General features: G+C 30.2%; 1 protein-coding gene across 1 annotated transcript; it reads left to right on the top strand.

Annotated features, from left to right (window-relative positions):
• The first annotated feature begins 1128 nt into the window (after window positions 1-1128).
• Window positions 1129-20380, top strand: LOC113386179 (pecanex-like protein 1). Its single transcript, XM_026623976.1, is given in 35 exon segments — window positions 1129-1273; window positions 1276-1328; window positions 3022-3182; window positions 3516-3679; window positions 3927-4283; window positions 4570-4941; window positions 5370-5525; window positions 5651-5937; window positions 6131-6264; window positions 6501-6658; window positions 6738-6970; window positions 7255-7405; window positions 7537-7840; window positions 8058-8250; window positions 8351-8611; window positions 8929-9514; window positions 9638-9876; window positions 10135-10465; window positions 10600-10760; window positions 10831-10987; window positions 11123-11368; window positions 11451-11603; window positions 11703-11896; window positions 12209-12430; window positions 12616-12882; window positions 13042-13194; window positions 14109-14407; window positions 14524-14750; window positions 15635-15761; window positions 15949-16136; window positions 16285-16541; window positions 18695-19083; window positions 19196-19488; window positions 19686-19927; window positions 20033-20380. Coding segments are annotated over 35 exon segments (8112 nt in total). The 3' UTR covers window positions 20285-20380.
• The last annotated feature ends 1746 nt before the right edge of the window (window positions 20381-22126 follow it).

Below are 22126 nucleotides of genomic sequence, written 5' to 3'. Positions count from 1 at the left end.
CGTTTTCGGGCGTACGGATCAACCGATTTGAATGGTTTCAAAAACATTCGATTCCTATTGATAGGGAAAAGAGCTGATTAGTTTTTTGCAAAGGCAGGTCCAGCCGTTTGGAGATACGGAGCACGAGTGCAGAAAATAGAAATCGAATTTTTGAGAGAACGGAGTATCCGATTTGAATGATCTAAAAAACATTCAATTAGTAATGATTGGGGAAGTGTTTATTAGTTTTTGGCCAAAGGCAGCCCAGCCATTTTGAAGATACGGAGCTAAATATGTAAAAAATGGCAATTTTTGAGAACTAAGCGTCCGATTTAAATGATTTCAAAGAACTTTCTGCTTGTCTTAACAAAATAATTGATTTTGGAAAAAAAAATTTGTTCCAATTTTTTTTTTTTTTTTAGTTTTTTGTATATCGAAAATATTTCAGATTTTATTTTTATTCTGACTATAGTTCTAATATACTTTACAAATAATTTCAACTCTGCAATTCAGTTTATATAATTCTTATAAATATTAGACAATGTTACATATTTATAATAATCTATTTGAAAACATTCAGTATTCCACGAACATTTCGTTACGTACGGGAAGTTCCAGCAATTGCCTTAAGGCACGATGCCATAATTGCCTCAAGACAGATTCCACTTACAGCTAGTTAAATTTTATTCTGCAATCCGTTTTTTCATAATCAAAAGAAATTATATCAATTTCTAAAAGAAACAAATTTGTTTCGCTTAAGTTTTACTTAAGTTTTTCCGCAAAAAAACTTTTTTGTGCACTTTGATAAGATTAGATTAGATAAAAAAAATGTATGTGCGTAAAAAATATATCAAGTGATTGTCGATGACAAATTGCATGGTATATTTAAATATTACTAAAAAAATCAGTTAATGTTAATAGCAGTTGTTATTTAATCACTAATAATGTTTTCATTGTGTAAACAAACCGCCGTATTAGGAATCGCCTTGACTAAAATGGCTGCTTACTGCGAAGTGCATAGCAAAGTAATCAGGTATCAGCTGTCTCGTTGATTTGAATGGAACTTCGTAGGGCCGCGAAGTTACCTTTGAAATTAATTAATAAATTAAAATGATAAATGTGTGTTAATTCCCCTGGTGGTATTGTGGAATGGTGGAACAAATAGAAGATGGAATGACAAATATAAACAAATTCCAGCATGGGATCTCAAACTTTGGAATTTTAAGGCAAGGTGTATGGGCTTCTCTAACCGGAGGCTGGTTTTACGATCCTCACCAGAATGTATTTTGTAATGCTGCCATCTTTACATCTGGTTAGCTTTATTATGTTCTCCTTTCGTTTCTTATTTGGTAAGTAAACAATAAAACAAAGAGAGACGTTTGACGTTTTAAAGTTAGGTTAGGTGCATAGTAGGTCATGGCCTAAATGATTGATTATTGTTTAATTTTATATGCCATATATGTAAACTTATTTTTATTTAAATTTCACTTTATATTAACATCTTGAATAACAAATAAAAATACGCATAGCAAAGGTGCAATAACCTTTCTAGCAGTGACTCATCATTTGGCTTATTAACAAAAAAAAGTTGAACTTTCTCCTTGTTATTTTATCAGAAATATTCTATTGAATTAATAAACCTTATCCTCATCATATCAACAACTCTGATGCGATAGAGAAGGTTCAGCGAAATTTCTGAAATACCTTTATTATAAAACATATAAAATTTACCCTGAACGTGGCTTTGACCACAACACTTTACTAAAAGTATTTGGTATTCCTCCCTTGCCTCACGTCGATTTATCTGTACAATATGTTCTTATTTAAGCTTTGCAATAATTCTATAGACTGTCCTCTTATTCTCAATCAACTATCCTTTAATGTTCCAAGGCTATCTTCGCGTTCACAATTATTTTTCAATTATCCTACCCCTAAATCTAATTCTCTCTTAAATTCGCCAATTTTACTTATGTCTTCTAACTTTAACTTAATTAATAATGAAATAGACATTCACAACACTTCACCTAATCAAATAATCTCCATCTGCACAAGTTAATCTTTTTATTTTCTTTCAAATATCTCATTATTTTCTTATTCTGTTTATAAATATTATTGTTACATTCTGCATTATATGTAATTTTTTCTTAGCATTTTATGTTACTAACTATATATTGTAATTTTGTATATATTTTAATTGTTATTCATTACGTAAAATAATTATATTTTTGAGTCCTCTTGGAGAAATCTGTGGGCTATATATTTAAATAAATAAATAAATAAATATACCTTAACTTTAAACAATTGGAGCAAGAAGTATGTTTGTCCAAGCAACTTTTTTACTATCATTCAACTAAGCGATAATTTGTTCTTTGAACCTCACATTCAATAGTTTTTTCATTTTTTATGTCATTTCATCTAAATATCTAAAATAATATTCCTAAATATTTCTCTTATTCTTTGTTATATTGGATTTTTGAGAGAATGGCATTTCAAATGAACATTTGAATGAATAATATTTAGTAATACAATTTGAAATTCAAATGGTATCGATTATTTTTTTGCTGCCTTAACTAAAGCGTATAACATAATAAATATATTAGAAACCTGTGACATATATATTTTATAATCATTTTTTATTTTAACTATACTACTTTACTCTTGTTAGTGAATATATATTCAAAATCATAATGTACTTTTGAAAAAAAATTAGTATGATGTATGATAAAACAACAAAACTTGTTCAAATTATGTGAATTGTATTCAAATAAAAAATGCTTAGAGCAATTTTAATAAATCATTTTGGATGTGAACTATCCAATAAAAAAAAAAATTGTTGTCCTGTTTTTTATATAAGTGAGTTACTATTTGTGCATTTTTTATTTATTTAAATATTGTATCTTTTTGAATTTGGCACCCTAAGAATTAATAAAAGTTGATAATGAAAAGTATTTTTTGATAATTGATAAAATATTCTAAATCAACTTATAATGGATTGTAAATGTAAAGTAAAAATCTTATTCTTAAATGAATTTTTTTTTACAGTATTTTTCCAACTCAGTAGTAACATGGATTCTTTATTGTTGTTTTGTGGCAATTATATTCATCACCCTGAAAACAATCAATTTTACTTTGCATCGCATGTATGACACTGCTCAGGGCTTTCCAACTGCTGGACAAAAATCTAATGTAGAGGTTATTCGTAAGTAAGTGAATAATCATTTACATAATATTCAGTAGATATATAAGTATTCAACTTTTTTCTATACTTTGATAGAGTATAAATTTATTAGACTTTCAAATAATGAGAAAAAATATCAATATTTTTTTAATGAACAAAACAATGAAACAATTAATAAATATTGAGCCCAAAAAAATGAACATTATTTTACTTAACAAAATATCTTTAAAACTTTTTACAAGGAATAGCTATGTGTAACATTTTAAAATATAATTATTTTTGTTAAATCGATGCATTTTTGGTTTGCAAAAATTGTGTTTTTTTTTAAGTAATGATTTAATATAAAAAAATGTTATAGTGAAGATGAAGGAATTGAATTGCAAGAATTGGGCTCTAGGGCCGCTGTGGGAGTAACACCACCGGTAGGATGTTCTTCACGAAATTCATTTATTGAACCAAGAAGTGATAACAGTAATGCAGATAGCCAGGGATCTTTAGAGAATAATCTTGCTGGAACCATAGGTAAAGTTTTAGCAAATATTTATTTATTGTTAAATTAAGGAAAGAGATGGCAATTGACGGCAGTTTTGAATGAATATAATGAATGTTATAGCAATCAACAATCATCAATCTTATATTTTTACTAATTGCACATTCTACAAGCATAATGAAACTTGTTTAAATTAAAGCAATCAAAAATATGTGAGTATTCACATTATATAGCATACAAATAATATTTTATTTTATCCAAAGCTTTTATCTTTGTTAGATTTAAAAGTCGATGTTCACCGCAAAAACAGTTCCGAATCCAGCGAAGGCGGATTACATTTGAATCGTGGGGACTCGACTGATGTGGGACAAGTCTCCACTTCAGAAATAAATTCATCAACAGTTCAGCGGCATCAGAAGCATCAACGACATCAACAGCAACAACAAAGACGAGCCTCTACCCAGCCTCCAACTGCAGCTTCGATTTCTTCAGTGACAGAAACTGGTCAAGTTGGTAGAGTTTGTGCGAGCAGAACGAGTTTAGAGTCACCACCAGCGGATGCAACTTCAGAGTTCAACATTAATTGGGCTTTAAATCACAGCAGATTGCAAAGTTTAGCCAGTTTACCTTATTTAGGTATTTGCATGGATATTATTATTTTATTTAATTGGATATGTATTATTAACTTCCCGAGGGAGAAGCCTATATTTTCGCAATAAAATTCGATTTGCTTATTTTTTGTTTTTTCGACGTTTCAAGTCATTCTAAATGGAATTAGACCAAATTTGGAATAACAAAGTATGTGTATATGTGTATCTATTCACAAAATTATCTATAAATTTACAGTATCTAGATATATTATAGATTATACAACTATATGAAATGTATGAGAGTTCTCTCAAATAACGAACAATATTTTCAGAATATTGCACAAAATCATCTCTTCAACTTGCTCCTTCTACTTCCGTCCAATTATCCCGTAGACGCCATTCGAACGTTACATCTGGAAACCACAGGTCCACACGTCATCAAGCGAGTAATCACAATCCATCTCAAAGGAGTGCCAATTTAAATAATAACCAACAAAGAGGGCCAATAAACGCGGTTCGGAGAATTAAAAGTGCAGCATTGGAAACTTGCCCTGCGTCCAGTTCTATCAGTAACTTGGCAGTACATCCAAATAGTGCTGAAGCTCTACTTGTTGGGCAAAATCCGCCACCGAGTAAGAAGTTAGTGAGAAATGATAATGGGTATCTGCTTGCTTTGCTGAGAGATAGTAGTCAACAGAATTTTAGTGAGTTTTTAATATATAAAATAGAGAAATGTTTATGAAGCATAACCAAGAAATATGTTTTATTGTTGCTTTTATTGTTGTAAATAAACTTTATTACCTTATGTCACATACAGTGTTAAATAGATTTCTTAATTTAATCAGAATAATTTATTATAATAATGAATAATAATTTAATATTTCAACGTTTAACTACTTATTTATTTAGTTTAATTATTTTCAGTAATATTAAATACAATTGTTTTAAATTTAGATTAAAAAATGATTACATTTTGAGTCTATATTAATTATTATTAATTAAATAACGAAAATAAATAAGAACTTAACATTTTAAAACGTTATTAACTCTTAATATAGTATATATAATTTTGTTTCCTGACAAATTTAAAAATAAATAAATGTTTGCACTCTTCATATATATTTTTTGTTAGCAACAGTGGTTGATAATGTTTATCCAATTGCTGAGACTGTAGACGAGAAGCAGGTTGAAGAAACTTTGAGACGTTCAAATGATGATGTTTCTGATGACACAGACAGTGGATTTAGCAGAGTGGGATCAGACACAGACTCGGATGTATCAATTAAAGGTTTGTTAATTAAATTTGTAGATTAAAGCTTCACTCTGAAAAACTAATATATATATATATATATATATATATATATATATATATATATATATTAATAAATAGATTTACTTACTTTTTAAATTCAGGTGCTCAAAGTGATGATTCAGATACAGAAAATAATGGTTCTCAATCTCCACTCCTAGATCGAACTAAAACAGATCATCATCAAATTCTAAGCAAAAATGTTAGTGGCAAATCGCAAAGCAGTTGCAAAGCAAAAACATCTGCTAGCACTGCGGATTTGAATGTCAAATATAGTTCCAAAAATCAAACTGAACGTGCAGTTAGTTCGAAAGATTTGTTACCAAATAGAGAACCCAGTGGACTTGAATTACTCTTTCATAGTGAAAGTGAATCTAGTAGTGTTAAAGGAGTAAGTTAAATATAGCCATCTCTTAAAAAAGTTATATTACTTCATTACATTCACTTTATTATATTTTTATTACCTTAATTTTTAATCATATTAAACCCCAGTATGAAATATGTTTATTTCATTTTGCTTATAAAATAGATTGATTTTGAAAAGTGGTTTCAATTGATTTATCATGGTATACAACTTTTTATAGATTGCTGACACTGCAGGAGCAAGTGATGGATGTATTCAGAAATTGCCGAAAAATTTAGGAGCTATACCAAAAGCTACCAGAACTAATACTCAAGCTGGAGATGCAGAAACTCGTTTTAGAAGGTACTTATTACAGTAAGTTTGTAAATATCTGATAGTTATAGATTGAAGTTTGTTTCTTGTAAAAAAAAATTATATATCATGTTCAATGAAATGTTTCATGTTCTCGTGAGGCTTTATATGTAAATTAGTCTTTATAGAATAATTGATCAACAGATTCACAACTATTTATATTACAACTTTTTTATATTACATTTTAATTTAGTTTCAACTATTTATGAATGTTTATAATTCTTTCTATGAAATTCCAGGAGATTATTTGCAATATCTTCATCATCTCCAATTTCATCTGGTACAATGATGAGTTCAGTCTCTGGTTCTCAACAGACACCATCAATTGAAAAAGCTGATAATAATAAAGAGGACTGTGGAACATTGCAAAGTGCTTCTTCTCCTAATGATGACAATGGTATAATTTATCATTTTACCGTTATTATAATGAATTGGTTTATATATATATATATATATAAAATTTAAACTAATCTTAGATGATGTGGATACTACTAATGAGGGTGTTGCAAGTAGTAGTGGTTATATGAGGCCACGTTTAAATGCCATGGATCGAAATGCTAGGAACAGAGTAAGAAAGTTAAAACGTAGTACACGAACACCGAGGGTGCGAAATCCACCACAAGCAACAAGTGCAATAAAGGTAATGGCAACATCCACACCTGAAGAAGCAGGTGTGGAGGGCAGTTCGGATCCTGCTAGAAAAGTGGAGGCAAGTAGTGAATTAATTTTTAGTGTGTAATTATTATTTTGTAAATTCAAAGAAGTTTATAATGTTGAAAGTTCTTGTAACCAAAATAAAAAAAATTTTCATAGATTTATATACAAGTTTGATTTATTCTCAATTAAACTTACAAGATGTAGACTCTTAATAACAATATTAATATTAGAATTATCCCAAAGATTGAAATAATGCTGGACACATTATATTTGTTAATAGTTGCAATAAAATGCATATTTTAATTCTGCATATAACTATATTTTTATCCACATTAGGTATGCATCTCGAAGGCTTTACATCAAAGAGATAATATGCATTTTGCTACATCTTTTGATGATACTTCTGAAGGTGCTATTCACTGTTTTATGGATGAATATGGCAAATGGAGATCATATACATTTAGTAAAACTTCTAGTCCTTCTCAAAGTAAGTTCTAAACAATTATTATGAATTGAATTATAATAAATATCTTTTATTAAGCGACGGTCTTACGGAAAGATGACTGTAACAATGCACATTAGCACATATTTTGCTCACATTCTTGATTTTGTTTTTAGCATCAACGTCACTGCAACAACAAAGTCATCATTCCAATAGAAGAAATGCCAGTCAAGATGCTGCTTCTATGATAACTTCCGCGCTTATTGCATCAGGTGAAGGATCAGCATCTTTGAACAACGACATGACAAGCCTAACTAACAATGGTGGCTCATCACCTTTATATGACGTATCTGATAGATTTACCGCTCCTGGAATTCGTATTGGGTCTGGTATTACAAGGACCAGTATAGTAGGGAGCACTGGACCTTTAAGTAGTTTAGGATTAGAGGGTGGATTTGCTCCTGTTGCTGCAAGATTTAGGTATTTATTCCAGCGTTTTCTAATATAAAAATTTTAATAGTATTAATATGTAAATATTAGTTTTTTTATTTTCACTTTCACAAATAAAATTTTCAATATGTTAATTTTTTCGAGTTGACTGACATTTGTTTCTTTGGAAAAATATGAAATGCGTACAACATTACATTTGCTAAAAAGTATATTAAATATATATTTATTGTGATAATGTTTTGCTCAGATTTAGAGAAGATGTAGAAAGTGCAGCAGCTGCTGTTATAAAACAGCAACAGCAACTAGAGCAACAACAACTGCAACAGCAGCAGAAAAAACGTTATAAGTTGCATTTATGGAAACATGGTCCAACTTTGCAAATAACAATGGATCGTCTATTATTATTGGCTTTATTTGACAGAGATAGCAGTATATATGAGGTTTGGCATACTTTATACTTTACAGAAAACCAGATTTGCTTCATTGTTAACCAATAAACAATCTTTGACTATTCGATGGATATATTAATGTATTTTTTAGGTTATTCTTTCAGTAGTTCTTGCCACATTGTGTTCTATTTTGGGGTCGCTTGTTTTGCAAGCAGGATTGTATTGTGACGCCGGTGCTCTGGCATTTTGTTTGACTTTAGCTGGAGCTCAGTACTCTTTGCTGAAGAGTGTTCAACCAGATGCTGCTTCACCTGTACATGGTTTCAACAAGGCTGCTGCTTATTCTAGGCCTGTGTATCTATGTTTGTGCACTACAATTGTACTTGTGACGAATAAATGGCTCGAAGAGAGGGTAAGTTTCAATACCTTTAATTTGTATTTTCTATAGGTATATATATAAGATTTTTAAATGTTATCCTATAATTTTTTAATAATAAACTTAAATATCAAATGTCAAATGATTTTATTTGTTATGATATGCCATGAAAGAGTAATATTGTGCAATGAAATATAACTTCATTTTCATAATTTTATCTTTAAAAAGTGATAGTGTTAATACATGATTTAGAAATACATGATTTTGATGTACAGCATGACTTTATATCTGTCTTCAATAATAAAATTAACCAATATTATAGATGATTATTTGACTTTACATTTATTTTCCAGATTATGCAATCTTCTTCTCCAACAACAAACCTCACTATTTACACATTTGCTGTGAATACAGACTCCGTACTTCGCAACACTAGAGACTGCCTTTGCACATTTATACTATTGTTTCCAATTGCATTTAGTCTTGGTTTATTTCCTCAAATCAACACATTTGCTGCTTACACATTAGAACAAACTGATATGCATATATTTGGTGGAAATGCAACTTGCAGCACATTAGCAGCATTTTTTGGTGTCTTAAGATCCATATTCGTGGTTCTCCTTTTAGTGGGACCTGCCTATGCTGGTTTGATAGAAGCAGGAAGCACTCAACATATCTTGTTCTCAATATTCTGTGCATTACTGGTTTCTTTATCATATCATTTGAGCAGATGTGCAAGTGATTATGCCCAACTGTGGGTTTTGATTAAAAGACATGTATTGCCAAATGAGTTCTTCTACACGCCCGTTATAGCGGCGGCAGAAAAGAAAGTTAGCACAACAGATGAGAGGCGCGAAAGTTCGGAAAGTACGACATGTGGAGAAAGTTCAGCCGAAACAGAAACGAGAAGGTGTTCAGGACAGGATAGCAACTTTATAGGTTAATTATTTCTAATAATCTTTTTTTTTATCAAGAAATCTGGTTTTATATTACATGTTTTATATTAGGTTTTTATCTTTATTAGTAACATGGATAATGAATTAATTATCTAATAATTTGCAGATTTATCTAAAACGTGCCAAAAATCTGGAAATACTCACACACTTGATCCTAGTATAAAATCTCATGGTCCTGGTGCTGTTGGTAATTCTGATCAATCGGATCCATTACCAGGAAAACTTTTAGCTACAGTAACAGCAAGATTAAGAAATGATCTTTTAATTTGCCCTTTGATAGCTGTTGCTGTGCTGGCCTTACATTCTAGTACAGTATTCACTGTTCTTCAGCCTGATCTAAATAGAGCAAGTATATTTTCAATATAAAATTAATCAATTAACCACCCCAATCTATTAATGATACTTCTAACTGATCATGTTCTGAGATAAAAAAGCAGTATTTTTGTTACAAAAATACAAAATTTATTCAATAAATGTAGAACAACATGTTTAGCAAAAATATCTCGTGAAAAAAAATCAAAAAGATGTGTTGTTATTTTTGTAACAAGAAAGTAATTTTTTTTCTGAATCCATATCAATCACAAAAAAATTTTGCTTTTGCAGGTGTTAAGAATAACTGCTGGTTGTGTTGGTTTTATCTTACATTATCTGGTACCGCAGCTTCGGTCACATCTGCCCTGGTTATGTGCATCTCATCCTATACTACGTACCTCACCAGTAATAAATCACAGTACTCTGCCTCATGGGAGGGATTTGCGGGTCGCTTTGAATGTTCCATGGTTCGAACGTGTGGCGGCGCTGCTAGCTACAGCAGAAAAATGCGCTCTGCTGCCGCTGCTTGCATTAGCGACATTGACTGCGGACTCGTTAAAAATTGCTGATAAGTTTGGTCCTGTGTTGGGAACGTTTTTAGTTGTGATATGCGGTTTAAAATGTGAGACTTTTTTCTCTAATTTGAAAAATCTATGTTATATACTAATTATGTCAAGAAAGCAAGCATATGCTTATTATAATTTAATATATAATGAAATTCAAAATTAATATTTATGTATTTATCATTACTTACAGTTCTTCGATCATGCTATTCTGATCCTGCAATACAATTCAAAATTCTTATTTTTGCTGAATTGTTTTTTTCGTTTGATTGTAAGTCATGTAGTGAAACATTTCTTATTGACTTGCCTTTGGCGACCATCGGATACAGAAAACTTAGTGAATTATTACTTAAGGTAAATTGATAATGATAAAATAATATAGGTTTGTTAAAAAGGCATATCATTCATTTCATATTTTCTATAGTTTCAGTTTGTGGTAACATATATAGCTCCATGGCAAATTACTTGGGGATCAGCTTTCCATGCTTTTGCACAACCCTTCAGTGTGCCACATTCAGCAATGCTTTTCCTGCAGGCAGGCATTAGTGCTGTGCTTTCAGCTCCTCTTAGTCCATTTTTAGGTAAGATTTTATTATTTTAATTTGTTTTTGATTATCTTCAATAAATATTGTGCACTAAAGCATATTTTAAATTAAATATTATATATTATTTTTGTGACTGTTTTGTTATATCATTTTTTTTTACTTTTTATGTAGGAAGTGCAATTTTTATAACATCATATGTACGGCCGATGAAATTTTGGGAACGTGACTACAATACAAGACGAGCAGATCATTCAAATACTAGATTAGCTTCACATTTAGAAAGAGATCTTGTAGTCTCGGATGATAATAATTTAAATAGCATTTTTTATGAGCATTTAACTCGATCACTTCAACATTCTTTGGCAGGAGATCTCGAACTAGGAAAATGGGGACCAGTATCTCAGGGAGATTGTTTTGGTGAGACAGGAATATATATGTTTTATTATTATCAAATAGTGTTATCCTACAATTGAAAACAATATATATAATATTATTACAGTTTTAGCATCAGATTATCTTAATTGTCTTGTGCACATAATAGAACTAGGAAATGGTCTCTGTACTTTTCAAGTGAGAGGTCTTGAGTTTAGAGGGACGTATTGTCAACAAAGAGAGGTAGAAGCCATATCAGAGGGTGTTGAAGATAACGATGGTAATGCATAAAATTATATAATTTTATATACACGTTTTTATAATTGTCATTAAAAATTTGTGTGATGTAAGTAAATAATTGTTTATGTATTTTTTCTAGGTTGCTGTTGCTTTCAACCTGGCCACTTACCCCACATGCTATCATTAAATGCTATGTTCTTTGTGCGCTGGCTTGCTTGGCATGTGGCATCTTCACACTATGTTTTAGAAGGCTATTCAATATCAGATAATTCGGCTATTACAACTCTGCAAGTATTTGAGTTTCGAAAAGTTCTCATAACATATTATGTCAAGGTATTATTTTATCATACTAATGCCATTAATAAAGCAATATAAAATAATTTGGTCGTGTATAGTTATTGCATTTAACTTTTCATAAATAATGACAAACAATAACGTCATATTAAATCTTCCAAGATATGACCTTATTTCAAATTATATTTGCAAATTAATATTAATATTTTCAAATCAAATTAAAAAAAATCTGTTTTAACATATAAGTTGTTATTTCCAATATTATTTATATATTTTTAAATTTTTGTTTTAATTTTAATGTAATAAAGATTTAAATTAGAGAAGTTTCTAAATTCTAATTTAACTTTTCAGAGTATTATATACTATACAACAATTTCCGAGAAACTTCAATCTTGGTTATCTTCAAAATCACATGTACAGAAATCATTGGAAACCACTTGGAATAATAGTAAATATGTGGATGTTGATCCAGTTTTCAATCACAATCTAGATGAAGATTATGATTTTCGTGCTTCGGGTATAACTAGAGGAAGTTTTTGCAATGTTTACATGGACTGGATACAATATTGTGCAGTGAGTTTACTTTATAAATAGTCTTTATGAAGGTCTGAAATTCACAGGATAATACTTAGCAAACAGCTAATGGTTTTCCTGTTTTATTTGCATATTATATCCATTTTTTAACTACTTACTTTTAACTCCAACTATTTCTTATTGTATAAAACTTGCAACTTAATTTATGCATATTATTTCTACAGTCTCGTCGTAGTTCAAACCTAGATGCATCTCGATCTTCCCCTCTTGTATCTTTAGTGTTGGGTCTGTCCATTCTTGGACGAAGAGCTTTGGGTGCGGTGGCCCATCATTCCGTGAGTTCCGTTGAATTTTTTTTACATGGGCTACATGCGTTATTCAAGGGTGATTTTCGAGTTACCAGCCCAAGAGATGAATGGGTTTTTGCTGATATGGACCTGTTACATACTGTTGTGGCGCCCGCAGTAAGAATGGCATTGAAATTGCATCAGGTATATAATTATTTCTATAGTATATTACAGTTTATTTCTGATAAATTTATTATAATATTAAAAGTGTACATATAAAAGAAAACTTCTTGTCAATTAATATTACAATATTTATAGACTTCAGAATGATATTTTGTAATTCATAAATATGAATTGTTGCAGGATCATTTTCTATCGCCGGACGAGTATGAAGATCCTGCTATTTTATTTGGTTCTATGAGTGGCGTATGCACCAGGCGAGCCGAGCAAGCGCGCGCTCGGCGCGAAGAGGATCTCATTACAGGAAATACGTCTTCCAATCAACGCCATTTTCAGGTATTTGATAAAATTTTTTCAAGAGTCTATATATTTCTTGCCCCAGCCATTTGTTATGAAAACTACATAATACAGTAAATAATATAATCAACTTTTTTTAAATTAATTTTGAAAAACGTTATAATATTTGTCAACACTAAAATTTAATGGTGACAAGTTTATCATCAGAGTAAAGTACACCTAAGTCTGTTTTTACACGGAGATTGGTTCCAGAAGAAGCCGTGTAAAAAAAATACGTGTAAAAAAGACATTGATCTTATACAAAAATGGGTGATTTGTTCCTAATCTCTAAAACCTATTAAAATTGGTGAAAAACAAGAATTTTTAAGAACAAGAATTAAATTAGTGCTATTCACATTTGCTTTGACCAGTAAAAATTGTTTGTACGCGCTAAAGGGGAATTCACTTAAATCTTTAAGCTAGTGTTCGCAAACTATCGATACTATCGATGGTTTCAGACTTTTTTCTTTCATAAATACTTTTTTGTGATATGAACATACTTCGCAAAAATTTAATTTGACAAAAAAAATTTAGGTACATAAAATTTCAAATCGTGCTAAATGGAATAAATTCGTGAAAAAAAATTAAAAATATTCAATTTTCAAACCGTGTTATATCAAAACCGTGTACAAAAAGACCGTGTAAAAACAGACTTAGGTGTAATGAATATTAAATTTTGATTGTCTTTAAATTTCCTATCTCAACTATTTGTTATTATATAACGCCATGTTTAATTAGAAATTTTCACAAAAAAGCATGCTAAATACAGAAATACTAAATATGCAAATAATTAATATTATTATTATTAGAGTCTTACGTCTTATTATTATTATTATAGTCTCAAAGTATCTTTGCCACAGTTACTCCAACTTTCAATTTAACTTATTGTTAAACTTGTTAACTTTCATTAACAGAATTGCGGCGATGAAGATTCTCAATCTGAACTTTCATCAAAACTTCAACCGGCATCTTCTCAGAGGCGTTCTAGGTCATATTCTCATCAAAGTTTCCGGCAACATCAGTCCAGAGTTTCTAGAAATAGAAGATCAGAAGATAACCGCCAATCGACGAGTTTGAGTGAAACATTGGATCAAGAAAATGCTTGCGATGGCACATGTTCAGCACAATGCGGAGGACTGGTGATATCACATGAGGCTGATCCTGCCTGGCGGGCTGCAGTGTTAAGTGGAACTCCGAATTTACTTGCTTTAAGGTAATATAATTGAACAAATATTAATTTATAAGAATAAGTTACAAAATAATTAATTTTGTATAGAATAAAAATTTGAAATAATAGGTAAATTTTCTACATTGATTTTTTTTTTTCAGGCATGTTATGGATGATGGAGCAGATGAGTATCGGGTTATCCGGCTTCTTAAACGTCATTTATCTTTTCGAGTAATAAAACTAAACCGCGAATGCGTTCGCGGTTTATGGGCTGGACAACAGCAAGAATTAGTCTATTTGCGTAATAGAAATCCAGAAAGAGGAAGCATTCAGAATGCTAAGCAGGCCCTCAGGAATATCATTAATAGTTCATGTGATCAGCCAATAGGTGAGATTATAAATTTGCATCAAGAATCAAGTCCACCGGAAACTCAATTTATTAAGCTAAATCTATGTAAAAAAAGAACAATACTAAATTACTAGTTATTAACCTTAACCCTTTGCAGGAGAAGTTGAGATTATTTTAATTTTGGTTTCTCGCCGCCATTGTGAATTGTTTCAGACCCAAATTGAAGGAAGTTAAGCGCTCACTTAGGAAAATTGCTATCATTCATTTATCATTCAGTTTAATGTAACAGATTCGTTAAGAATTACATTTAATTTACGAGTTAAAAACATTTAAATGTGATATTTTTGAATTTTTTTCAGTAATATGAAAATTTTATGTTGTTGATGATTTAAATGATGCATTGAGTGAAAGTTAATTTGAGTACAAAAAAATAGTTAATGTAATTAAAGTGATAATTTGTAACATTGAACATTTTACAATATTTCAAAAATTACATGAGAATTTAAAGGAAACGCTCAATAATCATTCTTAAAATGATTTTCTATATCAACACTTATATTAAACTGTCTGGGAGAAAGATAAATAAAGTAATGAAAAAAAATCCCAAGTGAGTTCAAACTTTTGCAGGGTGTATATTGAGTAGAATATCAACTGCAAATTGCATTGACAAGTTTTTAATAAAAAGTAAAAAATTTATTTTCGAAATGAACAGTTAATTTTATTGTTACAATTTGAAAATTCAATAATTTCAATTCTAACTGCTCATGTCGATTATTTACAAATATCGGAAAGTTCAACCAACTTTCCTCAAGACATAATACTACATACACATAGTTCTTTTTTTCACAGACTTGTGATATTTGGTACTTTAGGAATTCGAACAATCTTGATGTCTTTAATAATTAATCAATTAATAATTTCAGGCTACCCGATATATGTGTCGCCTCTAACTACGTCCTATGTGGATACTCATGAAGGTATAACAAGCGTTGTAGGAGGACCGTTTACAGTTTCTACACTTAAACAAACAGTTGTTTCTTTGTGGAGAAGGTAAATTTTATAAAATGATAATTGCCTTATGTATGATGAGGTAGTTTATCAGAAATGTGTATTATGATTTTACTTGGATAAAACGTTGTGTTCTCATTATTATATTTATATATTTTATGTATGATAGTATAATGCTCTGAAAAGCGATAATCAATTGTATTTAATTTACAAATAATATCGAATTCAGAATTCGAACAAGATGTCGACAAGGCTGTAGTAGCGGCGAGCAAATAAATTTGGGCGAGTCCGTTTTAGGAAGCAGCTGTACCGAACGAGCCAACACTCTCACTGGCACCGCAACATTAGCTAATACATTAACGCCTGCTGCACAACAGCAAGGAGCTTTGCAAACTACACCTGTTGGCGGAAATATTGGTAATTTTCAATGAGATATTTACATGCCTTTAAGGGATACAATACCTAATTTTATACCACATTGAGTCAACTCAATGATGATAAAAATTATATAACAAAATAATCTAATTCTGAAAAGACTGAATATTGCATATAATGTATTTCATAGGTATTCCATTATCGCCTTATGGATCTTCACAAACTATGGCATCTGTAACAAATAAGCCATCTGGTTCTACATTGCTAGCCGGTTTTCTTAATAACAAAAGTTCTATGAGCGGAACTGATCAGAAAGAAAATATTGGACTCAATAATAACAGCACAAACTTCTCAAGAACTGAAAATAAAGATCAAAGAGGAGCATCACTAGAACGAGACAATAGTGGTAATACAGATTCTGATGCAATTGATAAGGAAAAAACTAGTGTAAGTGATATTGTGTTATTATCATGTTGAAACTAGATTTCTTTTATTATGGTAATAACTATCTAAATAGATCCTAAGTTATACCGCAGTATTAATTAACTTCCCGAAGGAGAAGTTTATGTTTTCATCAAAAAATCCTATTCACTAATTTTATGTTTTCTCGACGTTTCAAGCCATTCTGAATCGAATGAGATCAAATTTGAAAAAAGTATGTGTGTGTGTGTGTGTATGTGAACAGATTTTTTGCCGTAAATCGACGTTTTCTCGAAAACGGCTGGGTCGATTTCAAAAATTTAAAAGCCATTCGATGTATCTCAACGAGAACTATAGTTTGTCAGTTTTGTGCGACGATCGGCCAAGTCGTTTCTTTATATGGCAGAAAAGTGAAAAATTTTTCGTCTACGTTTTAGCCCGCAATTCTGAATCGATTTTGAAAATTCAAAAACCGTTCGAAAGATATTGGTTGGTAATCGTGCTGATTAGTTTTTGGTAGAGATCGGCCGGGCCGTTTTCTTGTAATAAAGATTTAAAAAAAAAAATTTCGACGATTTTTATGATTATTTTTTTGACGATAGATACCATAGTCTTCTAGATCATACTAAAATATTACGGCCCTACGACAACTGGTTCAGCTTTAAAAATTCGTCAAAGTTTGCAAAAATCAGTATGGTCTTTTTGGCATTTGTCAAAATTAGACTTTTGATCGACGTTTTCTCAAAAACGCCTGAACCGATTTTAGAAATTTAAAAGCCATTTGATGTATTTCGGTGAGGACTATCGTTTGTCAGTTTTGTGCAACGATCTGCCAAGCCGTTTCTTTGTAATTTGAAAAACAAGTGTTAAACTTTTCGTCCACATTTAAGCTCATCCTACCGAACCGATTTTAAAAAATCAAAAACTGTTCGAAAGATATTAGTTGGGAATGGTACTGATTAATTTTAGGTGAAAATCTACCGAGCCGTTTTCTTGTAATTAACTGTTGAAAAAAAAAATTAAGCCGAATTGCATGGAACTTTTTTGGCGATATACATCATGGTCTTATAGAACTTACTGTAATATTACGGCCTTACGACAAGTAGTTTAATTTTAAAAATTCGTCAAACTTTGCTAAAATTATTATCGTTTTTTTAAAGTAGGATTGATGAAGTATATTATTTACACATTTTTTTTTTGATTAGGTCGATTATTTACACATATCGGGAAGTTCATGTAACTTGCCTCAAGGCTAAATACCAAACCAACTAGTTTTTACCTCTATTCTCACTCCTGAATATTATACTTAAGTGAAGCAGAGGTCTTTGGTATTGAGGATATTTTCATATATTATTAAATAAAATTTCTGCCTATGATTAGTGAAACCTTAAAAATTGATGACGAACTTGACCAGGAGAACTATTAAATATGATTGATCTGAATGCTTTCATGGTTTTAGCACTGTTCGTACACATTCGATGTATAAACAAAATATTTTATTTTTCTGGCAAATGAAAATGTTATAGTACTCTCTGCATGCTCCTTAATTTTTTATTCTAATTTAAATATATTCATTATGTCATATATATACAGTAGGCCCTCGCTTTACACGGCACTCTGGGTACACGGTTCCCATACTACACGGAGCTAAAAATCCGACATCCCTCCGACTACACGGACTTCTTATTACGCGGTATTTGGTCAACAGCCCATAAGTTCGTGGTGCAAAAGGGTATTGATGTAAATTTTGTTATCGACTTTTATCTTTTAGACATGCCTGATTGTATAATAGCCGCCTAAGAACACGTTTGAGCTGACTACTGCGTCGCGCCAATTTTTGAATAAGGTGTCAATGTCCTACACGTCATTTCGTCCGTATTTCTCCTACTTCAAGTTGTATTTCTTGGTCTCCATACAACGCGATAAAAATGGTGCGATTTGTACCAACTCTGAGTCTCTCATAACACGGTTCCCATACTGCACTATGTAAGGTTCCATAGAACGCACTACGAATTAGCCTGAATTGTATGTTAAATACGAGTTTCTTATAGCACGGTTCCTATACTGCACGGTACGCACTTGCCGCGTAAAGCGAGGGTTTACTGTATATATATATATATATATATATATATATATATATATATATATAAATTATATTCTATTATTATCTCTTCATACAGGATCGTTTTAAATATGTTTCGGACTGGATTGAACACGAAAGCGTGAATGTAAGCAAACTTAACAAAGCCGATCTAGAATACGCCTATCATGTAGCAGGTCGGATATCTGAATTCTTGAGCGTATTAGAACGATCAGGAGGAAATATCGCTTCTGGGAATGAATTCTCGAATAATGCTTCTGGACACGAAGGAGGAAATGTGTCAGGATTGGGAATAAATACTTCTAGTAACAGTGCTGAAAATTCTGGTGCAGTTATTAGGGAAGCTTTAAATGGATTCTATGATAGCATTTTTGCCAGACAGCGTCTAGAACCAAGGCAAGTAAAGAGTTTTATTAATAATAATAATTTTAATAATAATGTGCAACTTTTAGAACACAATGGAAATAGGTATTTGAAAACTTAAATAATGAAGCTATTATTGATTAAATTGGTTTAATAAGTTAAGTAAAATCTTAAACTCATATTGTATATTACAAATTTGTTTTTTTTTTTTAAATAGAAGCAGCAGTACGCTACCGGTAGCCGCTTCCCAGTCGGGTCGTGAAAACATATTACGCCAAACTGGGGCTTCATTACCTGCTGTGGTTCGTGCAGCAGTTACAAGAGATTGCGAACCTGGTGTAGCGGCATTGTTGAACAAGATAGATAGAGAAAGAACTGCTGTTCACAATAGAAAAATTAGAAATAATTTACAAGACAATGAAATCATAGTTTCTCATGATGGTAGTGATAGGCAGAAAAATTGCAGTGAAGACATCCATGAAGATAAGGACAGTGATAGTGAAGCTTCAGGTATACTTTTAGTAGAATTGTATTATTGCATGTTATTGATTGTTCTCAAAACCAATTATCTGTGTATTTTCTATTAATAGTTTGCATTTTAATTAGAGTATATATTGATAGTACTTTTTTTATTTATGTCATTTCTTTCGTTTCTTTTATTTATGTCAATTTTTGACTATCTTTATAATGCTCATATAAAATTTCAGAAGATGACGAACAGGTTGACATTGTTCCGAGTGGAGCGATTAAAGAAATTGATGTTACTGTGACTAATAAAGTACAAAGTGCCTCTAGTGAAGAAACTGAGAATTCTGGTGATTATGATGAAAACCACGGTAGCGGTCAAGAACCAGAGCAAAGCCCTACACACTTGATTAATGTATCTGAAGAACTTGAGAAAGATGCAGATTCATTAAATACTTTGGCAAGAATTGTAGATCCTGCGCAGGTTTGAAAATAATTTTTTTAACTTACATTTACAGTATTTTTTAAATTTTAAAATCGAAACATTAAAGAACTATAGAAATATATTATTAAATAAATGGTTTTGCAGGTTTACGATTGCTTAGATTTAGGTCGTCGCATAGACGTTGTCTGGCCTTGCGAAGAAATGCGCAAAGCTGGCGGACGTTCTGCTTGGGGCCGATGGGTGCCTCAGAAAGATATGACTGGTACAATCGTTCATTACTGGCGGCCTGGTCATGCCGATCCTGCACAAAGATCGCATTGCGGTAAAGTCATCGTTTTAATAAATATAGATGGTCACTATGTTCCTGTCGCTAAAACTGGAATAGAATTAATTTGATGTATCAACTAAAATTTATATTAAAACGCATCATTTATATTTTACGCCAAACCTTGCAACTACGTTAATTTAGTTGGCCAAAACTTTAAACATATTTCCAAGCAAATTATGGTTTTGTTATTTTACGTATAGTTTTTTTTTTCAAATATACTATTTATGAAATAGTAAAAAATATGAGATGAAAATCACTAAAACTTCAAGATCGAATGATCAACTAAATTTGAACTATTTTTTTTATTTATTTGCTTTTATGGTACGAAAATTGAATTGTTTTACAAATTAAAAATATTTGTACAAAACGTATCGTGATGTCGCTGTTCTATTTTGTGTTTCAAACATATTTATAAAATATAAGAAAATTTCTGTATATTTATATTGTATAGCAATTAATCCAAAAATATCACCAAAATTTTGAAATCTTGAAATTATTTAATGCTTGCTCATATCTGCACACACATATATATATATATATATATATATATATATATATATATATATATATATATATATATACATATATACATATATATTATATTATATATATATATATATATCTTATTATAATATATACATATATATATATATATATATATATATATATTTATAAATTATAAATTTTTAGCTGCGTTTTAATTATTTTTCCATTTTTATATTCAATACTTATTTTGTAAACTAATTGCATATATCCTTTTTGTATATATAAAACAAGTACAGAGTCACAAAGCCTTATCATTATATATTAGCTTCAATCTTTAATATTTATTTAACACATAATTGAATTTAAAATAGTTTCTCTATATTTAATTGTAAGACGGTGTATACAAATATTTATTTTTTCAGTAATTATATATCTTCCGCATAAAAGATATTTATACCTATTTTAATATGCAGGAAAAATAGGAAGTTAACCGATAAGTAGTGGTTACGCACACACAAAAATGGCAACATGATCTATATATATTTACATATATATATATATATATATATATATATATATATATATATATCGTTGATATTTTAAGCATGCATGTACATAATGCAATATATTTTATTACGGATTTTGTACAGTTTTTGTTAAAATTAAGTTATATAATTAATTAAAAATTAATCTAGGAATTGTATATATTTGTGATCATGTAAATTATAGTATGTTTGCGCATATGTATAAAAATACATGTACAATACATAAGCTATATTATAATTATTATGTATATATATGCGTCATTTGTAAAAACACAAATTAATATTCTTTTTATTGAATGGGATTTAAGAATTCTATTGATTTAAATGAATGGTGTACACAAATGGCTCTATTTGCATATATATGTATAAATTTGAGATGAAATTATTTATAAATAATTCGAAGAGATACATATAGCTTGACTTGAAATTGTTTATATTATTTTTTATTATATTATTTTTATGAAAAGTGTATTATCGACATTATTTTTCTCCAAATTTAATATATATGCTTTTATTTATAATGCATTTAGCATTTTCTTATGAGTATGAATTTTCTTATTATATTCAATTATGAATATCTGATGCTCTATTGACTATTCCTATAAATTCTTTATACAACTAGTACCCAGTACTAGTAACAAAAATATCAAAATCAAAAATTTCTCAGTTGGTTTATCATTTCATCTCTTTGTATTAGACTTATAACATGTAATGATTCTGTTCTTGAATTCTATTGAATATATATATATCATATATTACTGTATATACATATAGTATATTACAAATATACTATATGTATACATAATACAAAACAGAATCTTTTGAAATGGTTGTCCTGCTCTCAAAGTTGCCTTAAACGCAAGAACCTTTTACGAAACC

The sequence above is a fragment of the Ctenocephalides felis genome, unplaced genomic scaffold, assembly GCF_003426905.1.
Source record: "Ctenocephalides felis isolate EL2017-DRISC unplaced genomic scaffold, ASM342690v1 CF-g0.4_SCAFFOLD_03571, whole genome shotgun sequence".
Taxonomy (NCBI): Eukaryota; Metazoa; Arthropoda; class Insecta; order Siphonaptera; family Pulicidae; genus Ctenocephalides; species Ctenocephalides felis.
Note: the sequence above shows the minus strand (reverse complement) of the source record. Positions and strands in the feature narration are given on the sequence as shown.